General features: G+C 45.1%; 7 protein-coding genes across 7 annotated transcripts; 5 read left to right on the top strand and 2 right to left on the bottom strand.

Moving 5' to 3' along the window:
• Positions 1 to 398: 398 nt before the first annotated feature.
• Positions 399 to 1,392, bottom strand: SS1G_01734 (predicted protein; the record flags this gene model as incomplete). The annotated part of the gene is made up of 4 exons (XM_001597490.1): positions 399 to 626; positions 726 to 913; positions 1,029 to 1,126; positions 1,172 to 1,392. The coding sequence occupies 4 exons, from the start codon at positions 1,390 to 1,392 to the stop codon at positions 399 to 401; spliced, it is 735 nt and encodes a 244-aa protein (XP_001597540.1).
• Positions 1,393 to 4,798: 3,406 nt separating this feature from the next.
• Positions 4,799 to 7,701, top strand: SS1G_01733 (hypothetical protein; the record flags this gene model as incomplete). Its single annotated transcript, XM_001597489.1, has 2 exons — positions 4,799 to 5,862; positions 5,958 to 7,701. 2 exons carry the CDS (start codon positions 4,799 to 4,801, stop codon positions 7,699 to 7,701), a joined length of 2,808 nt encoding a protein of 935 aa, XP_001597539.1.
• Positions 7,702 to 9,512: 1,811 nt separating this feature from the next.
• On the top strand, positions 9,513 to 10,638 carry SS1G_01732 (hypothetical protein; the record flags this gene model as incomplete). The annotated part of the gene is made up of 2 exons (XM_001597488.1): positions 9,513 to 9,558; positions 9,614 to 10,638. The coding sequence occupies 2 exons, from the start codon at positions 9,513 to 9,515 to the stop codon at positions 10,636 to 10,638; spliced, it is 1,071 nt and encodes a 356-aa protein (XP_001597538.1).
• A 609-nt stretch (positions 10,639 to 11,247) lies between these two features.
• SS1G_01731 (hypothetical protein) lies at positions 11,248 to 12,580 on the top strand (the record flags this gene model as incomplete). The annotated part of the gene is made up of 3 exons (XM_001597487.1): positions 11,248 to 12,117; positions 12,168 to 12,333; positions 12,483 to 12,580. The coding sequence occupies 3 exons, from the start codon at positions 11,248 to 11,250 to the stop codon at positions 12,578 to 12,580; spliced, it is 1,134 nt and encodes a 377-aa protein (XP_001597537.1).
• Positions 12,581 to 13,222: 642 nt separating this feature from the next.
• Positions 13,223 to 15,444, top strand: SS1G_01730 (hypothetical protein; the record flags this gene model as incomplete). The annotated part of the gene is made up of 5 exons (XM_001597486.1): positions 13,223 to 13,418; positions 13,513 to 13,998; positions 14,052 to 14,184; positions 14,240 to 15,273; positions 15,383 to 15,444. 5 exons carry the CDS (start codon positions 13,223 to 13,225, stop codon positions 15,442 to 15,444), a joined length of 1,911 nt encoding a protein of 636 aa, XP_001597536.1.
• Positions 15,445 to 15,918: 474 nt separating this feature from the next.
• SS1G_01729 (hypothetical protein) lies at positions 15,919 to 16,982 on the bottom strand (the record flags this gene model as incomplete). The annotated part of the gene is made up of 2 exons (XM_001597485.1): positions 15,919 to 16,890; positions 16,950 to 16,982. 2 exons carry the CDS (start codon positions 16,980 to 16,982, stop codon positions 15,919 to 15,921), a joined length of 1,005 nt encoding a protein of 334 aa, XP_001597535.1.
• A 438-nt stretch (positions 16,983 to 17,420) lies between these two features.
• On the top strand, positions 17,421 to 20,492 carry SS1G_01728 (hypothetical protein; the record flags this gene model as incomplete). The annotated part of the gene is made up of 1 exon (XM_001597484.1): positions 17,421 to 20,492. The coding sequence occupies one exon, from the start codon at positions 17,421 to 17,423 to the stop codon at positions 20,490 to 20,492; it is 3,072 nt and encodes a 1,023-aa protein (XP_001597534.1).

Below are 20,492 nucleotides of genomic sequence, written 5' to 3'. Positions count from 1 at the left end.
ATGACACGGAAACGATTTAAAGATTCAAAGCTGACGGCTTACCGTTTATTCGTAAATGAACGAATCGAAATTCTTACCATTGTCGTACTTTGGGCGAGTAGCATGGAACCTCGCTTGCAGCTTATGGTAATTTATGGTTAATCCCTAGATATCATGGCCATCGTGACGCTGGATGGACGGCGGCACATGGATGACAAGGGCATGGCAGTCAGAAGGAATCAATCCACAATTATTGTGTCCAATCTGATTTTTTGAATTAAAGCCCAAGGAGGATTAAATAAGCACCAAGCAGCGCAGCCGATGTCAAGTTGTGAAAATTGAGTACTTGTGGAAAGATTTACGTTTTGACGGGAGTTTTTGCCACACCGTTAATTCAAGGGAATGCTTCTTTCGTGTTGTCACTCATATCGGCATTGATTTAATGAGTAGCTGCTCTTGTTATAAGAGAGAAAAAATGGACTCGTTCTCCACTCTAATGTGCTGCAACTCAATGAAAAGGCAGTTCCACCCTTCCGGGTCAATCGGCAAGCACGTCCGACGGCATTATGACTGACCTTATCGTTGACTTCGTGGCACCCATGAAAAAGGCCTATGACTACCCCTGAAGTCTTGGCAGCAGACCCGAGCTACTTCTCCATATTATCTGCAGAGTGTAGATAATTTTGTTTGGTCCCAGGCCGCGGCGCTTGTTCCTGCAGACGAGAGGCACAGTCGGGTCAGTCTACCAGTTCTTTGGATGACCTTTCGGTATTTTTCCCTCCGGCATGGATGGATCTGACCATTATAAGGACATAGCAAACATTTTGTGGACGACCGCGCTTAGCCATTGGAGTGAGACGGATTACCACATTTTGCACACCAGCGAATCGTCGAAGTCTCCACGGTGATCGTGTCCCAGGATAAGACTTGAACACTACCCGAAATGGTCATACTTGCGAGGCAGCAAAGCAATATGGGGAGGTGGTCATGCTGCGGCCCGTTTGCGGCACTGTGTAGAGATATGCAGTCAAATCTGAATTGGGACATACTGTGCGTGTTCTGGTTCGGTTCTTGGGACGGAAAAGAAGAGAGGAAATTGTGTAATGCAGATTTGCAAGGAACGGGTTTCAAATTTCTATCGAAATCACTTTTTTTCAACAGACAGATAGAATAGATCTTTGTAAAATATAACTAAATCTCGGCATCTATGATGGTGCATCTGACAGTTAGCGCTTTAGTATTTTGTGGCTTGAGATCATCATGAGGAACCTCCCTGAAATGCGGCTCTTTTCGTTTCTTGTCGTACTTTTGGTTATGGCTGAGACTTGACATTTCGACATATTTATAAGTCAGAGCCAGACTCAATACACACATGATCAGCCGGGAGCTAATGGATACGCAAAGTTTGAGCATCCTGGTGGGGTCGGGTCAACGTTCTTCTTTTCCATATACTCCGTGTATAGTGCTCGAGTAAAATCTATGTATTAAACCCAAACGAGCTGGAAGCCATCGGAGCACGTCCCTGATTGGGGAAAGCACATCACTTGCATAATTTTATAAGGTATCGAAACGTTACCTCGGGACCGAAAAAAGAATAAAACAATAGTATCATTTGAGACGATATATCATATAGGTATGTAGTTAATGTTGAAACAGAGAACATTTTTATTGCTTGGTTATTAGGAAGTGCTGCATCATTTTAGAATGATTAGCGATGATCTTCGACGTTGTCTTCGTAAATCCTGCTTATCCGAGCCTATCATTATTTCATCATTGTGTTATACGAACTTTTCAAGTTTCAAATTTCGGGGGACCATGATGACTGATGATTAGCAAGACAGTGACTGACGGAATAGGGAAGGTAACAGGTTGTGTAATGACGACAAAAAGCGGGCAGTCGGCGACCAATGCTAGTTATGGTAGTACTTTGATGTGATTTTTCTCGATTTTCAAAGACATCTAGGAGCTGTAATTATTGGTTGTGAAGAGCAAATAGGCTTTGGGGATAGCCTCAGATAGGAAACCTCCATCTCATACCATAATTGCAATTATTTACCAGTTGTTCGGGACCAAGTGTTTTCAGTACCCAGTACCGAGTTACCGAGGGACGATGGAGACGGGAAACGGAGCTGGAAACAATTTTGTTGTATTATTCCCGTACATTTGGACTTTGTATGGAATGGGGTGCCATGGGTACACGTCGTATAAAACCAACTGTTATAGTCGTTGGTGGATTCGTCAGGTAAAGGTTAACCCGCAGGTGGTACGATTGTAGGATTGGCAATTCCAACACAGCATATATTGCCCAGCTTGGATAAGTTCATGTCTATGAATCCACCAAAATCCTTCCCTTCACGGCCTTTTTCGGTATGAAAGGTCATCATTTAAACGAGGCTATGAAAAAATCCCAACCGTAAAATAAGCAAATCCTTTGATGTTTGGAGTAAGCCACTCCTCTGAGCAGCTTCTGCATGATCATCGATCACCGAATAACATATTGTAAAATTAGAAGAGGTAGATAGGATATACACCACAGTATGAAAATGTATCGAGAGAATGCGAGCGTAACAAATTCTTTACATATAGGCCTCAAGCTACCGGCGAGTAGATCTATATTGTACTAATGAAACGAACCCCAAAGGGTTTTTGAGAAAGTCCGAGATTCCCGTGTCGAAGGAAATCGGGTAGAAGCATTATATGGAGACTTGAAGAGACGGAATGGCAAAATGCTTTGCCACGGGCCACATGGATATAAAAGAAAAAAGTACCATGACAAACACTAATTTCGCATTCGCTTACAATTCCTACTTGAACCATATTTTGTGAAAGTGGAAAAGAGGGTGGAAAGTGGAAGCCGATGGATCTGGAGATGGAGATGAACATTGACAAACTCGAAATTTATGGGGACAGACGGCAGTGGAAGTGGGTAGCAGCTGTAATGGCAGCTTTTCTGGAGACTAAAGTTAAAATCGAGCAAGCCAAGTGATGTGCAAAAATTGCTCTTACCGATATTAGGATTACAGTACGGAAGATTACGTTGGAAGCGAGAAGTATAGATATTTCCACCATTTAAAGTAAAATATTGGATAAACCGGCGGAGCTGGCTATACGCACAAATCAACACTCCCTGCATGTATAGACCGGTATTTGGGTTTGAATCCCTGGGGAACTGCATCACAGTTCTTGTTATTGGACTACGACAGGTTCGAAGGGATGCTGATGTCAATCGCTCAATCATGTACTTGTCGAGTACGCTAATTGAGTCAAACTCTCTTCCTAATAGCCGACAACTCAACTTTAGATATCTCTAATTAATGATGAAGCTACACAGAGTCAGAATGACATGACATAAGACGCTAAACGATCGTGTCAATTTATAGGCAATTACAGCATGCTCCTTGAGAGGAAATCAACGCGAAGGAAGTCTATTTTGGTGTAGAGCACTAGTACCCCGTAGGAAGTAAACAGTACGAAGTCGCATTCCCTAGTAAATCCCAACCCTGGCCTTTTTGACTCAACCCCCTTCCCTCCCTCAATTTTACTTCGCGAGCTGGCCTCTCATACCTTGCCATGCCACGCTTTATGCCCCGGTCGTACCATCCCCGGTTAAGAAAATATCTAAGATTTCTTTTAAGGAGTATGGTGCAGAACATGGCACCAAATCTACGAGTAATAATAAAGTCGAAATTCGATTTTCCACATTGCATTATCCGGATCTGGCCACAGCTCAAGTTTCGACGGGCTTGACTGCGTACAGTACCCACAGGCTATCCTGTACCGGTAGCATTCTATGACACTAGAGCAGCCTTTTCAGATCATGTCTGAGCCGCCACGGGCCCACGATCGATGATACCCCACAAGTTCGAGTCTTTGATCGCTCAAATTTGCGTTTGCTCCATCCCAGCTCTATTCTTATGCCGAAGCGCGAAAGTGGACGCACTCGCTTCCAAAGTCTCCCAACGGCAGCTGTTGATTTGGAGTTTGAGACTAAGAACCGCACTATAGTCTATGGTACTCTCAACACCCGGTACTATATTACCCCTCTTAGTCTAAGGAGGGCTAGGATAGGCTGTGTTGGTTAGATTTACGAAATTCTGGGTCGGTAAGTCTTAGTTCGATCTTTATCATCACAGATTCAGAGTCCCGCCCGCCCCTCAAGACCCTTCGAGCCCTTCTTCTCTTTACACATATACATAAAGGCCCGCTGTCCAAACAGTCCCTAGCCTTTTTCTGACCAGCTTTTTGGACTGCATATTCCTTCTGCAACTACCAGGTACTTCATCCTTGATTCCATCCTTTAATGTCTGTTCTGGCTCTTCCCTGCTCCCAATACCAGCCGTCTACTAAGCATATTTTTCGACAAGCCTCGCACGAGCTTCTGCTTCCAGAATAATGGGTTTGTCCGAACTTATGGTCACAGCATGAGCCACACTTTCAATCTTCCATTACCGACAGGATTCATTGATACCAATATACCTATCACATCTCAACTTTCCATTCGGGTCCTCCTCGTGTCATTGTTACATTGTGCTCCCTCATAATACTTAGGGTTTCATTCAACCACCGTCCCTGTCATTCAAATCAAGACTGGCGGCACTTCATTGCGACTGCCGTTTGAAAACAGCTCAACCACCCTTACTCAAGGTCAGCTGAATTGTTCAGTGTTGAAAGTAATTACAGCATCCTGAGCTACTTGACACAAACCGTGTCTGTGCCACATTGCTACGTTCAAGGGAAACATCTATACAGCCCTTGTACGGATCCTAGGGACGCATCATATATCTTCGTCTATTCCAAAAGTGAATACTCCCCTTCGAGAATGATATTTCCCCAACCACTCACCTCACCTTCTCGCGAGATGCAAAACACATCCAAGGATTTTTCTCCTCTTCATACCAGTTCTGAACAACGAGTCAACGTTTTGCGCGAGAGAAGTGACAGTAACAGCTCACTGCCGAGGTCTCCTGTTTCTGAACAATCCAAAGGACCTTACAACCAAGAAAGGAGAAAAGATATGTACCAACCAGTCCCTAGTTTCACTCCTCAAGAGCCACTCCCATCAATAAACAGCCTTTTTGGTAGTGTATCGGCTCCAACTAGACTTGCGCAATCACCATACTCTGACCGTCAGAGCCCGGTCTTCCCATCAATATCTCCTCAAGATGGACGATTGCCTACTACACCTTTACACGCAGATCGTCCCTTTGATACAAACTTTCAGCGTCCATCAGCATCACGACACTATCCACATAGCTCCCGACCAGATTATCCCACACCATCTCCTCGCGCTGGACCTCACACATCAGGACCCATCCCAGAATCTCCTCGATACGCACCTACACTCTCGCATCACGACTCACGGCAAAGTCAAGTACATTCGGGCAATAATTGGTCGCCTCGCTCGGATGCTACTCGACAGGATGCCTTCCCAGCTTTGAGGGCCCACCCTGACCAGTACCTACATCAATCTCATGTTTCCAGATCTGAACACGAATCAAGGCAAATGTATCGGGATCATGCTCCAATCAACAGGAACTACATTCCCACCCCTGCCGGTACTGTGATAGGCGAGCCTGTGACGGTCAAGGATGGTCTAGGTCCAAAGATCTGGACAGGAACTCAGTTCTTGCCTCGTTTCGTCAGGCAAGCCGATGTTGCGGGCGAAGGACTATGTTATTTCTACGATGATGGAACCCACTGCAAGACAGTAATTGATGGAGAAGCTGTGAATGCTCATTGGGGAGTTACCAAGGCGGGGAAACCAAGAAAGCGGCTCGCGATTGCATGCATCACATGTAGGGAGAAGAAGATCAAATGTGATCCAGACTATCCTAGATGTGTACAGTGTGATAAGTTTGGCAGGGTCTGCAAGTTCAAGAATGCGTGAGTCACCATAATAATAGAACCAATGCTACTTGTACAGATATAATTTTCTGTCTCGATGATTTTCACATTTGCTAACAGCGTTTTATTGATAGTCCCCGAGGAGGTCAGAGCTCTCCAGATACACCACCCGCTGACTCGGAAGATAGTCTACCAAGACCAGGCTCTTCTTTAACGGATGGTGAATCTTTCAGAGTCGAGGAGCGTGAGATGAGTCATTCTGTCTCACCACGACAAAATCTACGCCGTGCAAGCGCTGAAGCAGAACCACATACTAAACGGCAGCGCAGCGGCTACAATGATTACACTCCTGTAGCTTCAGAAGCTTCACCGCGTCTTTCCGTTCAGGAGACAACATCTCCGAGCACCGCGTGGGCCGAGGCAAGAATCGTCCGATCGAGTGATCATACCCTGCAGTCGGACTGGCAGATTGACCCATTCCACTCCGCAGAGGCAGGTCTTTCTGACGAGCTTTTGGAAGTCTTTTTTAAATATGCTCCAGAGACCGCTTATTGCATGTTTCCGAAAAATAAATTCACAGGATGGGCTCGTTTTACACAGGATAAGTCTTTAAATGACCTTATGCTCACATATGCTATCCTTGCTCTTGGGGCAGCCTTCTCTCCGAACTCTAAACACAAGCATTTGGGGGCAAGATACGCCGCAATCGCAAGACATGCATGTGACAGTCGCCGAGTGTGCATCCAATTGGTTCAGGCTCGTTTGATTTTGGCCCAATACTACTTTGCAATCAACAATCCCAGCGATTCCTGGGATTTCTGTGGATCTGCAGTGAGGGCTGCTTCCGGTTTGAAGCTGAATATTGAGATTGAGAAGAGTGACGACGCTTATCTCAAGTGTTTCCCTTTCGGACTAAACTTCAGTGGATATGCTGAGTGCAGGAGGCGAACCTTCTGGAGTTGTTATCTTATGGATAGATTTAACGGCTTTGGCTCCGGCCATTTGAGCATGGTTGACCCCAAACACGTATACCTTCGGCTACCTTGCGATGACCAAAGCTTCGACAACCAGATTAACGTCCAGAATCCTCCTTTTGAGGCGTCAAACCCCCGATCTCAAGACTATCCACGGACCATAGGCCCAATGGCATATCTGATAAACGTAGCAACGATTTGGGGTGATGTTATGTCCAACATTTACAGCAATTCACAACGACCACACCCAATAAGTGGCTCTGAGTTTGACAGCTTCTACAGATCTATCATGGGTCGCCTCTCAAACTGGAAAAGTACACTACCAGATCGCTTTGCCATCCCAACAGAAGCGTTGGAAAGAGTGTCCGATGCTTCGGAACTGGGTACCTACATAACAATGCATGCAGTGTATCACACGACGTTTATGCAACTCCATCGATATGTCCATCCATACAGTCTTGACAATTCATTACTTTACCGTTACATTTGCATAGCCGAGGAGCACGCAAAGTCTCTTCTAGAAGTTATGAATGTTGTAGCCAGTCGACGCGAGTCCTCTGGTACGAGGTCGCCGAGCTCAAGCACTTCCACAGAATTCTCCTCAGCATTCGTGGGATATGCAATTATCTCAGCAGTCGACATTATTACAGCCAAACCAAAGAGAGCTTCAATACCATCTATCATCAGCTCCCTTCACGGTGCACGGTCAGTTATCAGTGAAATTTCACATTTCTGGCAAGCTGCAATGACACAAGAAGCACTCATTTCGCAACGTGTGAGTGACTTGAATGAAATCGACCGCAGAAACTGGTCGACTGCTGCGAAAGAATTGAGCAATGGGACTTTTGCGATGAGAGAACCATTGGAGAAAACTTTCTCTCGGGAAAATGATGCCATTTATTAATGAGCGCATTTTAAGGGTGGTTTTTTGTACATTATATTTTTTCTGACGATGGTCCTTTTCAGGAGAACGATACCAAGAGGCGTTTGGGACTCCTGTGCATTTACATTTTGTATGATTATGATGGCGTTTTGCATAGCGGTACACCGGCATAGGTATGGAGTACAGCACATACTGAAATTTTAGCATTTAATTCTCTTTTCTTCTATGGTATATTCTATTCTGTAACGACTTGTTTTTAAATTAAGTTGCCATGGTTAAAATATGGTCTGTACATATGTGTATATCAATAACTACCTCTTGAACATCCTCTAAACTCTTTCTTCTGAGTACCGATGCCAGTGCACGTGATTGTCGTTCCTACATCCCGTCTCGGTAGTTGACAATCTGTCTTCACTACTACACATCACACTCGCAGTAGACATTTGCATTTCAGCTCGGCAAAGATCACGGTTCTCCACCTTTTTGAAACATAAAAAAACAAAACTCTACATCTTTCTCCTCAATGCTCAATCTACCAAACAATCGATGATCTTTCGTATTGTGGAGACACATCTAGATAGCACATAGCACCCCACAAACCCACCAGACTACCGATGCCAATCCGCCACATCTGCAAATCGACCCACTATCCCTTGTCTTATTATGCTTTACGTCAAGATCGACTGATTCCGCATTCTGCCTAAAAAGACTAACTGCGAGAAGAACTCAATCGCTCTAGGACGGCATTTATGATGATTGCCGGACTAGTAGTGCGATATGCGAGAGCCGCTCGGCATCTGCACCTCTAGCCACTTTAGGAGAACGCACACGAATTTCTAGGAAGTGTTTGCTAATTCCCCGGCGGACATAGATGACAAGGTTTGAGCTAGTTTCCAGCTCGAATACGATACCAGCGCGCTGGGATTCTGTACGAAGTCGAGAACACGGATTTCAGGATGACTCGGCAGTCGTGGCGGCGCTTGGAGGGTTAATGGCTTGGCTTCAGACTCTAACACTAGACTGAGTGATGGCACTCGTAAAGTTGCGAGTCGAGGTTTTTCATTAGACGATGGAGCGAAGAAGGGTCTGGATTGGGATGTCAAGTCGGGTAGATAAGGCTAAGATAGAGATGAAAGCTAATGATGGATATACGGAAAAAGATGGGATGGAACTAAGTTTTAAGAGTGACAACTTACAGGTACTCTGCCGACCAGGTAAAAGAAGACTCTTTTTACTTTTTGTTGATGCAACTGTTTGCCCCCCTAGGAAAACCCAGTCAAGGTCCAGCACATCATGCACTATATTTTTTTAAAATTTTGCTAGTCCGAAGTATAATTTTGAGGCCTTTATCATTCATGAAATTTTGCTATTAATAATATAGTTTGGACTAAGTTCCATCGGACGGAATATTAGGCCGCGTCCATAGACTTCGTTGATGTTAGCCAGTTCCCGTGATAACCAGCCACAAACAGCCACAATTCTTTTATACTGAAAATATCAAGAAAATCGGCATAATATTTGTCCGCACAAGTTTACCAAATGCCAAGAGCCCGAATGTCTCGAGATCAAGTATATAGTTATTGGTATTTGCAAATATATAATTAAATGTTATGTTAACCAGGTCTTCCAATAATATTGCGCTTTTGAATTCCTGATTATGAGGCATAGACGGTTGAACTTTAGGCGGTGAGAACAAGTAGGGCAGAATAGATTTGGTTGGAGCTTTAGAATTTCTGATAATCATTTGCGACATGAGAATCGAACATTTTTGCATATGACCCAAGGGCTTGTTTCTCTGATCGGCAATCATGCGATGATACATCCATATCAGAATGGAGTTCTCTTCCAAGCCTTTGACACAACTTGTCGGATCCAACGGTGTGTACGGCATTTCATATTCCAAGTTTCTAAGACTGATATAATAATACCAAAGGACCGGTCCACGCATTAACCTACTCATCTTCTCCCTCGACCTACATCCTAACTGGCTCTGCTGACCGCAATATTCGACTATATAATCCTTCGCGCCCCGCAGCTTCTTCTCAAGCTACTGCTCCTCATCAACCTCCTAAACCGACCCAATTAATCCAAACGTATTCTGCGCATGGCTATGAGGTCCTGTCCATTGCAGTCGCTTCTACAAATGCTACATTCGCTTCATGTGGTGGGGATCGCAGCGTGTTTCTCTGGGATGTACAGACTGCAAAGACGATCAGGAAGTTCGGTGGGAATAATGGGCATACAGCTCGGGTTAACAGTGTAGTATTTGCAGGAAGCGAGGAGAGTTTGTTGATCAGTGGTGGGTTTGATAGAAGTGTGAGGATTTGGGATATCAGGGCAGGCAACATGAAACCCGTCATGATCATGGAAGATGCCAGGGATAGTGTCAGCGCTGTTTTGGCAGGGAAAGGTGGAGATGAGGGATTTGGGAGTGGGGAGTGGGAGATTGTTAGTGGGAGTGTGGATGGAAGGGTTAGGTGGTACGATATTAGGGCGGGGACTTTAGAGACGGATGTAATTGGGGCGAGTGTAACGAGCTTGATGAGAACAAGGGATGGTAGAGGTGTCCTGGTGGGAAATTTGGATGGGTGTGTTAGGCTGATGGATAGGGAGGGTGGGGCATGCTTGAAAACTTATAAAGATGAGGGATTTAAGAATGAGGAGTACAGAGTCAGAAGTTGCTTCGGTGGCAATGAGAAGTGGGTGCTATCAGGGAATGAAAATGTTAAGGGGCCAGATGGAGAAGTTGTAGTTTGGGAAACATTGACTGGAAATGTTTTGCACAGGATTAGGGTTGAGGGTTTGACAGCAGAGGGGAAGAAAAAGATTGGTCGAGATGGAAAGGAGAAGGAAAGGACGAATGTTATCAGTGCCGTCGCCTGGAAGGAAAATGGTAGAGGAGATCAATGGTGCTGTGCTGGTACCGACGGGGTGGTCACTGTTTTTGGACCTCCATAAGTTCAACACCCTCCGACCAGATCGCATGCTGTTTTACTATTGGCAGTATGGATGGATCAATAAAGAGCACTCGTCAAAACGTTTCCCCACAACATGGACTTTGAAATGAAGTCGCCTGCCAAGCTCGATGCATTATTTCTACCGGAGGATAAATGCCTCAATCCCTTCGCACGGCAAATCACTTGTTCGGAAAAGCGTAAGTCGACTATGGTTCGTTTCCGGTTCGGTGACTTGCCAGAACGAGGTGACCTCTTACGTTATCAGAGGAAGGCATGGCCCCAGTTTAATTGACAACGAAGCGCTAGCAAATTGTAAGGCTATCATATACAACACATTGGCTGTGACATTTCACTCCAATACCAACATCCTCCGATGCATGCAAAAACGATAGTCACGCAGAAATGCTCTAGTGCAGTATCATCCGAAGCATCCGATAAGCATCTGCGGGGAACTCATTTTGATAACGACAACACATCTTAAATCTGCTCGAATAAAGCAGCTACGTAGTACATATTCACGATAATTCCATATAGATTGATACCCACTCAGAAATAGCATTTCATAGAACACCTAATTTTCTCCAAGGAAACTGGAGCCTCGCATCCACTTATGCCTTACCCGAACGTCTCTCATCTTCCAGGGGAAGATATATCGCACTCTACAGACTTCAAACCAGCAACCATATCACAACCCCTTATCAATAGTATCCCACCTGATCTTCTCCCTCGTTTCGATCCTGTCTTTGCAAAATATCATACACATTACTCGGCAGGAAGATTAAGCATTTATCAAATTCCGCTCAAGGAACTCAGGACCAATCCACGCAAATACAGCATCGTCTACGGCCGCGCCATTGCACCTGACGTACATTCTATCACCGATGTCCAGTGTCCAGTTTCCCCTTCTGGCGATGGGAAAAGTAGTATTACGGTGAGGATTTATGAGCCCGCCCCAAACATAAATGGGGGTAAACCTAGACCTGCGTATATCAATTTCCATGGCGGGGGATGGATTATCGGGGGTTTGGAGTCGGACATGGAGTTTTGTAAGAGGTTGGTTGGGGAATTGGGATGTGTGGTCTTTGATGTGGATTACAGGTTGGCACCGGAATACCAATATCCTATTCCAGTTAATGATTGCATTGAGGCTTTTAAGTGGATTGGATCGGATGATATGGTTCAAAAGCGAAATCTAGATAGACAGAAGTTTGCTGTTGGAGGTATGAGTGCGGGTGGGATGTTGGCGGCGGTTGTGAGCCATGTTTGTAGGGATGAGGGGTTGCCATTGAGCTTCCAAATTTTGGGCGTTCCGGTTATAGATGTGGACGGATATGGACCAGATGGAAAGTTGACGGATGAAGGATGGAAACGCTATGAGAGTTACAGGGAACTGGAATTCACTGTACCGTTGCCAGCGGTAGAAATGGAATATTTTGTGGCACATTTTTTGGGGGAGAAGAGGGATCCTGAAACCTATAATGTAAGTTTCATTGCTGCTTAACGAACCGCACGCTAACGCTCGAGTTGCAGAATTGGAAGGTGTCCCCCATACTATCATCCAACTTCAAGGGTTTGGCGCCGGCTCTCATCATGACAGCAGAGATGGATCTACTAAGAGATGAAGGTGAAGCTTACGGGGAGAAGATGAATGCTGCAGGTTCTCAAGCCGAAGTCATTCGAATGAAAGGGATGCCTCGTAAGTACAACTGATTCTTGAATTAGGCATTGTTCAGTTTCAATGTTCATTTACATGTTTCCTCGTTTGAGCCCTTTCCGCTCTTCAGAGCGATTCAGGCTTCAGCATTTAACCCGTCGGTACGCGATTACTGACTCCCGCCTTCATAGATACATTTATGGCGATGGATGATATTCTCGAAGATGGTAAGAGGTACAATCGGGAAGCAATCCGAGCTTTAGCTACTGCTTGGGGAATCAATAAATAAGGCTGGACTAGAGGGATATTGAGAATTATAAATGTGAAGCTCGAAAGAACAATCAGCTGCGTATCATGGGCAGTTTCGAAGTCTCACAAGTTGCAAATATCTGAGCATAGAGATTAGAACGGGATACATAGAGCATTTTAAACATCATAATTTACTATGCCATGCCAATCAAGAAACGAGGATATCCAAGTCGACAGCATTTAGCCCCTTTTAGCAACATCAATTGTTATAGTGTATTTTGACAGGTAACATTTTTGCATCTCGTAGAAGCATGAAAGGCGTGCAACCACGGAGTATAAGCATCTCTTCCTTTAATAACCCTTCTTCAACTTAGTTAGTCTTTCGGCCAGCGGAACAACGGGCGACGGTATTCCGGAAAAGCTCCATATCCCGATCGATTAAGAGTGGAGCTTCTCCCCCCAAAGAGCTTGATTTGTAAACAAACCCCTACGAACTCACCGATACGTTATCAGTAAGCAGTATCAAAAGTGGAAGCGTAAATACTACCTATGTAGAAGTTTGATGTGTAAGAGTACATTCTCCTTTCTTCACAGATTTGATTGTATCTTATTTTATTCTTTGAAATATATAGTTCGATCGTGCACATTATTACTTTCAATCTTCGTAAATACATATAAAAAAATGGATTCCAACCGGGTAGGGAACGATGAATATCTAGTTGCTAGTGGTATGAGAGCAGGACTCCAAGAAGCAGGTCCAGAACCCCCATTAGATTTAAGCCATCATTTTTCTCGAGTAACGGTTGCACGACAAGAGAGTGCTGTCAAACAGTTCTACAAGTTCTTCCAGATTCCCGGGATTGGTAATTTGGCTGGAGGTATGTTCATTCTAGGAGGAAGGCGTTCCGCCACCACAAACTTCGAGCCCGTTAGCTACTGCACGTCGACCAAAAAGTTAATCAATCATCTCAGGTCTTCCCAATGCATCATTTTTCCCCTACGATACCTTAGAAGCACAAATCGCACGCCCTGAAAGATTTAAGCCTACTCCAAATGGTCCAGATGAGATTGAAGCGCTTTCGGCCAATCTTGCAGCGACATCTATCAAAAAGTCATCTGTAGAAGCATCAAGACATATAGTAGTTCCTCATTCATCGGCAACACCAAATCCTCTGCAGAAGATTGATTTAACGACTGCTTTGCAATATGGTCAGGCTCAAGGATATCCACCACTGTATTCTTTTGTTCGACAATTTGCACTCGAAAACTTACATCCAAATATACCATATAAAGGGGGTGCTGAGATCGTCTTAACATGTGGATCGACTGATGGATTCTCGAAAGCTATTGAAGCTTTGACTAATGCTTGGAGCGAGGAGAGAGATTGGATTAGAGAAAGACCTGCCATACTTTGCGAAGAGTTCGCCTATATGACTGCTATTCAAGCTTGCAGACCAAGTCAGTATTTACAGAAGTTGAAATCGGAAAATTTAGGCTAACAATTATTTTAGGAGGTATACAAGTAGTTCCAGTTAAGATTGATCTTGAGGGAATGATTCCGACAGGTCCTGGTAGTCTTGAAGATGTACTTGAGAATTGGGATGAATCAAAGGGTAGACGACCTCATATGATGTATACTATCACGTAAGTCCTGTTCGACCTTATTCATTATCGCTATCGAATACTCATCAAATGACAGCATTGGTCAGAATCCCACCAGTGGTACCCTGTCTATTTCGAGACGCAAGGAACTTTATGCCATTTGCAGTAAGTACGATGTAATCATAATTGAAGATGATCCATATTGGTATCTTCAATTTCCATCTGCAGCAGGACTGCAAGCAGAGGCTCGCAGTGAGACTTTACCAGAGCCAGAGCCCGTGCATACATTCAAGAACTCTAGTGGCTATCCATATCTCGATAGCCTTGTTCCGTCATACTTGAATTTCGATGTCGACGGACGTGTTATTCGTCTTGATACATTTTCGAAGACGGTGGCTCCAGGATGTCGTCTAGGTTGGATGACTGCTCAACCAGCTATTATAGAGCGAATGCTGCGTATCACAGAGAGTACCACAGCACAACCATCTGGATTTGTTCAAGCAATGATCGCGGAATTAGTAATGGGTCCTCAAGAAGCCACGGCTGAATTCACTAAGAAGCCCCGGAACGAACAACTCGCATTTGCAGGCTGGAAAACTGATGGTTGGGTACGTTGGTTGGAGGGTTTGAGAGGCACGTACGAAAGACGCATGAACAAAATGTGTGCGGCGTTGGAAGATGGCCGCTATTACGTTAAGCAAGGCACCTCTAAACAAATATCCGATTCCGAATGGGCCGTCATCACGAAGACAAAAATGTATTCCTTTGATTGGCCACGAGCTGGAATGTTTGTATGGATTCACATGCATTTCGACACTCATCCTCTAGCCAAACAAGTATCTGGATCCAAACTTGCCCAAGTCCTATGGATCTACTTGACCATGAAACCCTACCTCGTATTAGCAGCTCCGGGTAAAATCTTTAGTCCTACACCAGAAATTGCCGAGGAGAGGGGATGGCAATATTTCCGATTGTGTTTTGCGGCTGTGGAGGAAGAGGAGGTTGAGAAGAGTAGTAAGAGGTTTGCGGAGGGAGTGAGGGCTTTTTGGATGATTAAGAAGAAAGAGGAATTGGATGATATTGATGTGGAGAGTAATGCTGGGGCTAGGGAGGGTGAATTGAGGGATTTGGGTATGTATGTGGCGTGCTAGATTATTGGGGGTTTTTAATTTTAGGTGATCATCATGGTGATGATGATGCTCGAGTAATCATGTTGATATGATAGCAAACAAAGTGCTAGGTTTAGGCTATGGTATGGAGTTTGGGTCTGGACTTGTTCTGGGAAATAGAAATAAATCTTAAATCAGGTGGTATGGGATGTGATATGTGATGTGTACTTGATGCAGCGCCCATGAGTAATTACAGGAAATTAGTGAAGAAGTCAGAGTTCATGGCTTTGGTCATCTGAGTATAGAAGTACTTTCCCAATGTATTTTTAAGCGAGAATCATAGGGGAGGCTTACCATGTACACCCGGAATGGAGGGATATGTTGGATAACTAGGTATCTGTATCAGTATTGGGAATCGAAGATATCTGCAAGGACTTTCTCGCGTGAGATTTACACTATTGAATAGATGCCCCGTGTTTGAGGTGCTAGAAAGCTAAGATGGGTGAGTAATATGGATAGTTCTAGAGCAGGAAGTGACTTGGTATTGATGAGGGAGGATATATGAATAGTCCAACAGTACTTTATTCCTGATGTGATCATATATTTATTCAATACTCATTCAATCATTCAAAGCTATTCTTTTTGGACGCTGCGTCTTCGTAAACTTCTAATAGCTGTCGTGTAAATGTTCAAAATCCCCAACACCAGCAGTTATGCCACCCAGTGAGTTTGCCAAGCCAAATCGTGTACTCGATGCTGCTTCTGAACTCTTTCCTTCCACCGCATTCATGACCTGTTTGGTTATGTCCTGGAAAATTGGACATAAAGAGCATTCGCGGTATTTCTCTACTAACAGTGCGTCGTCTCCAACACTATTAATGCCGTTTTGGGAATCGCTCATGTCTTTCCCATTTACTAGTGTTCCCTCTGGATATACTGGCTTTCTTCCTGCCTCGACCAACATTCCGAATTGAGGATCAATCGGTACCCGTCCCAAGAATTGTACTCCAAAATCCTTAGCCATAACCTCTCCGCCACCTCTATTGAAAACATTGGTACATTCTGAGCAGTTTGGACACACGAAACCACTCATATTTTCCACGACTCCGATAACATATATTCCAGTCTTCGTGCAGAAGTTTAATTCTTTTCTAACGTCTGCTGTTGCCACCGCCTGTGGCGTCGTTACAATCACTGCGCCTGCCACTTGGCCCGGAAATGCATTCTTCAGGAGTGTTTCCGCCAATGAAATATGTTCATCCGAGGTGCCAGGCGGGGTATCAATGAGAAGGTAATCGAGTTCGCCCCATAAGACATCTGTGAGGAATTGTCTAACCATTGCGGTTTTCTTAGGCCCACGCCATACAACTGCATCGCCCCGCTCTCTCAGTAGGAAACCGAGAGACATGCATGATAGGGCACCGATGGAGGAAGAGGGGTTGGAGGAGTGAACCGGGACGGGGACCCAACCACCGGGTGCTTGGGTTACTTTCGCAGATTCGAGGGAGAACAGGCGAGGAATGGAGGGACCGGTTAGATCGATGTCGAGGATTCCGACTGAGGAGCCGGCGAGGGATAGGGATAGGGCGAGTTGGGTTGTGACGGAGGATTTTCCGACGCCTCCTTTGCCAGATAGGACCTGTCCAGTTCTTTGTTAATTGATGATAATGGGTATTCTTGTCGCATTGGAATACCTACGAGGACGATATGTTTTACTTTATCCAAAGACATCTTCAGAAATATGAAAGACTAGATAAGAAACGGTAGATTGTATTGTTCTATTCATTGTCGCATCTTTTGCAACATCAGCAGGACTTGGAATATTGAAATTCTTATCGCTTATCAATCCGATGTTGCTAATCAATAATTGTTGATCCGCTGAAAACCCGTTGATGACATTTGAACCATGACGCTTTTAGCGTGCTTTCTTAGGCTTCCGAAGTGCCTCCCGTAGTGTATCCGGACGGGTCTTACAACAAACGGATGAATTGTTCAGATTGATTTGACCCTGAAACCTCGGAGGTCCGAATTAATACGAGTAACAATACGATCCACGAAATTGTGTTTTTTTAGTCAACAGAAGAATAGTATATACGAATAACGAATGAGCGGATGATGGTCCAAAGAATATCAATATGAAAGAGGTTTTCCCAGGGGACGTGAATGGATATGGACGATCCTTGGGGCTCACCGTGGGCCGACGAATTGAATAATGATGATGGTTTGGGTATTCGGAGCATTGATGAGGCAGCAGTTGGAAATCGGGTTGCGAAGGCAAGTGAAGCTTTAAGGAAGAACATTAATACGACATGGGGAACTTCAGACGGCGGGTTCGGTGATTGGGAAGATGATAGGGGGAGAAGGAAAGGGGGTTTGGGCTTGGATGGCGCGGAAGAACAATGGATTACACCGAAACGTGGAATGGGGTTGGAGGTAGTGAAGGATGATTCTGGAGCATTATCACCGGGTTGGGATAATTTTTCTACGAGTCCTGCGCCTGAAGTACCGAAACTATCGCACAGTCTCATTGCGAAGTCTGCAGCAATTGCCCGAGAACCCTCTCCGGATCCCTGGGCGAACGCCGCCTCTCCTGATGCATCTGCGATTGTGGAAGACAAGTTTAGCTCAGAAGCCACGACGTCGAACCCGGAAACCATCGAAGAAGCCATCGTAGAAGCCGTCGAAGAAGCCATCGTAGAAGCCGTCGAAGAAGCCATCGTAGAAGCCGTCGAAGAAGCCATCGTAGAAGCCGTCGAAGAGGCCGTTGAAGAACCTACAAAAGAAGACCCCGTAGGGTCTCTCGAGGCATTCGAGGCGACTGTGCCGCAATCAGAGTCTGGCGGTGAAACAAAAGTCGAGCCAGCGGAACCTGCTTTGGAAGAAACAGTTCCAGAGGTAGCGGCTGGATTAGATGAGGCTAGCGAGAAAGAAGTTGGGTTAGACATTGAAGGAACATCCGAAAGTGATCTATGCGCCGAGGACGCCGAGGATACCGATAAAGAAGAACAACATAAATCAGACGATACTGTTCTGCCATCGACACAAGAGCCGGAGCATGAATCGTCGCGCCCATCTTCTTCACCGTCTGATACAGATAATCACGATGAATTACTGCCAGACTCAGCGCGAACTTCCCTAGACGAAGAACCAAAAAGGTCTCGAACCACCAGAGCTGTCTCGCCGAGCGCACAGGAGCTAGTCGAAGACTTAGATGGTTTGGCGGAGTCAGAGGATAAGGTCACAGTGGAGGATGTCAAGCTACAGGATGAAGCTTCGACGGAACCGGATGATGAAGACGTCGTGGTAACAAATCCCGAAAATTCGGAAGATTACAAGCTACAGGAGGATTCCAATGCTGAGGAGCCAGATGACGACGAGTTTGGAGATTTTGGAGATTTTGAAGAGGGTTTGTCGGACGATGGCGAAGAACCGGCAGGAAATCATGATTCAACGAAGGCCACTATTTCTTCCGAATTGGCTACACCGCATAATGAAACTTCCGAAATACGATCACAGAAAAGACCGTCAGGACCAGTGGATTTTTCTATCAATTTGAGCTCTGTGAAAACTTTGTTTGGAGAGACCGAGGAGAAGAATGATGAAGCCGTTGAGAAGATTTTTATACCCGATACTATCATTGCTGACACGTTTGCTTCCGCTGATGAACGAAAGATGTGGTACAGAATATCAAGGTACGGCACTATGCGGAAATACAACACTGGAGATAATGAAAACTATGTTCGGATCTCATGGGCACAATCACAAGTCAAGCAAGATACTCAAAAAATAGTGGCAAGGTGGATGGAGGAAGATCGAAATAGTGGACATGTTACTCTTGGCGGGACAGGCAAAGGCGGTTCTCTTTTTGGTTGGAATGATCCGAATGCACCACCTGTTCCATTAGCGACAGTACTTGGCTCGAAACGAAAGAGCGTGAAGCTTGGAGCGAAAAATGAAGCTAAGGAATTAGTTGAAGTGCCTAAAAGGCTTGCTCGAGACCGATCGAGATCTAAGTCTCGTTCATCATCGAAACCAAGAGAGCACAGCTCCACAAAGTCAGTGGAGTCAGGTATTGACGTTAAAGCACCACCACAGTCTCCTGCCGTACAATTTGGATGGAATTCGTCGCCAAAAACACAAACAGCTTCCACTTCTAATAGCTTTCCCTCAACTACAGATACTTTTACGAAGCCTCTCCCTCTTCGGATGAATTCCGCTTCTGGAGATTCACTGCAGTCAGGTTTCGCATTACGAAGCCCAGCACCAATGTCTCCAATTGAACCGCCTCCAAGTTTCCTCCAAGCGGTTAAGAAACCTAGACCAATTTCAATGCCACCGCCATTTAAGAGTAGTTCAGGCAACGTATCACTAACAGCGGTGTCCAATTCCTCGGATGACGATGACGATGACGATGAATGGGGCGAAATGGTTTCCTCGCCTGTTGTCACCGAGACTCCCAAGTTTCCAACCCGCGGGTTAAGACATAAGAAGTCGCTGAGCCTCGGAAGTTCGTTTCCCAACTCCATTACTCTTCCAAATCCTCAGGTTACAAAGCTCCAGTCTGAATTTGGTCGTAAGTCGACAGCAAGCCTTGGTGATACTCTTGGAAACCCTAAAAGTCCTATAGTATCGCAGCCTCCACTAGTATCTGGTACTAGCATTTCATCCCCTGTATCCTCAAACTCATTTGTAGATCTGTGGTCCACACCAGCAAGTACTCCAGTGCCAATACGGTCACCTGCAATTCCTCCTCCGTCACCGGCATTATCAGCCTCAGCAATCTCTAATCCTTCACCCCAGCCTATCTCCTCCTTATCATCAAACACAAACTCCACAGATACCTGGTCTTTACCTCCTAATATCTCATCTGCCTCAGGCTCACCAACCACAAGTACCTGGTCCCAACCACCTCTTTCATCAATACCACCTGCCACAAAAAGCATTCAAGATGCATGGGCATCAGTCGATTTCTCGTTCTTCGACACACCGACATCTGCACCCGCCACTACCTCGACATTCTTATCCAAACCGACCACAAACCAGAGACCACGATCTTACGTAGCACCCCCGATGCCTAAAACCGTTGCTTTTTCTACTCCATCACTTACATCTAGACGCTCACTTCCACCTCCTGTCCATACAGGTTATAGTTCGAAAACCAAATTTGAAATGGAGCAAGATGCGATTGTGAAGAAGATTGTGGGTGGGTTACCTGATTTGGGATATATGCTTAGACGGTGA

This window comes from Sclerotinia sclerotiorum, genomic scaffold, assembly GCF_000146945.2.
Source record: "Sclerotinia sclerotiorum 1980 UF-70 scaffold_2 genomic scaffold, whole genome shotgun sequence".
NCBI lineage: Eukaryota > Fungi > Ascomycota > Leotiomycetes > Helotiales > Sclerotiniaceae > Sclerotinia > Sclerotinia sclerotiorum.
Note: the sequence above shows the minus strand (reverse complement) of the source record. Positions and strands in the feature narration are given on the sequence as shown.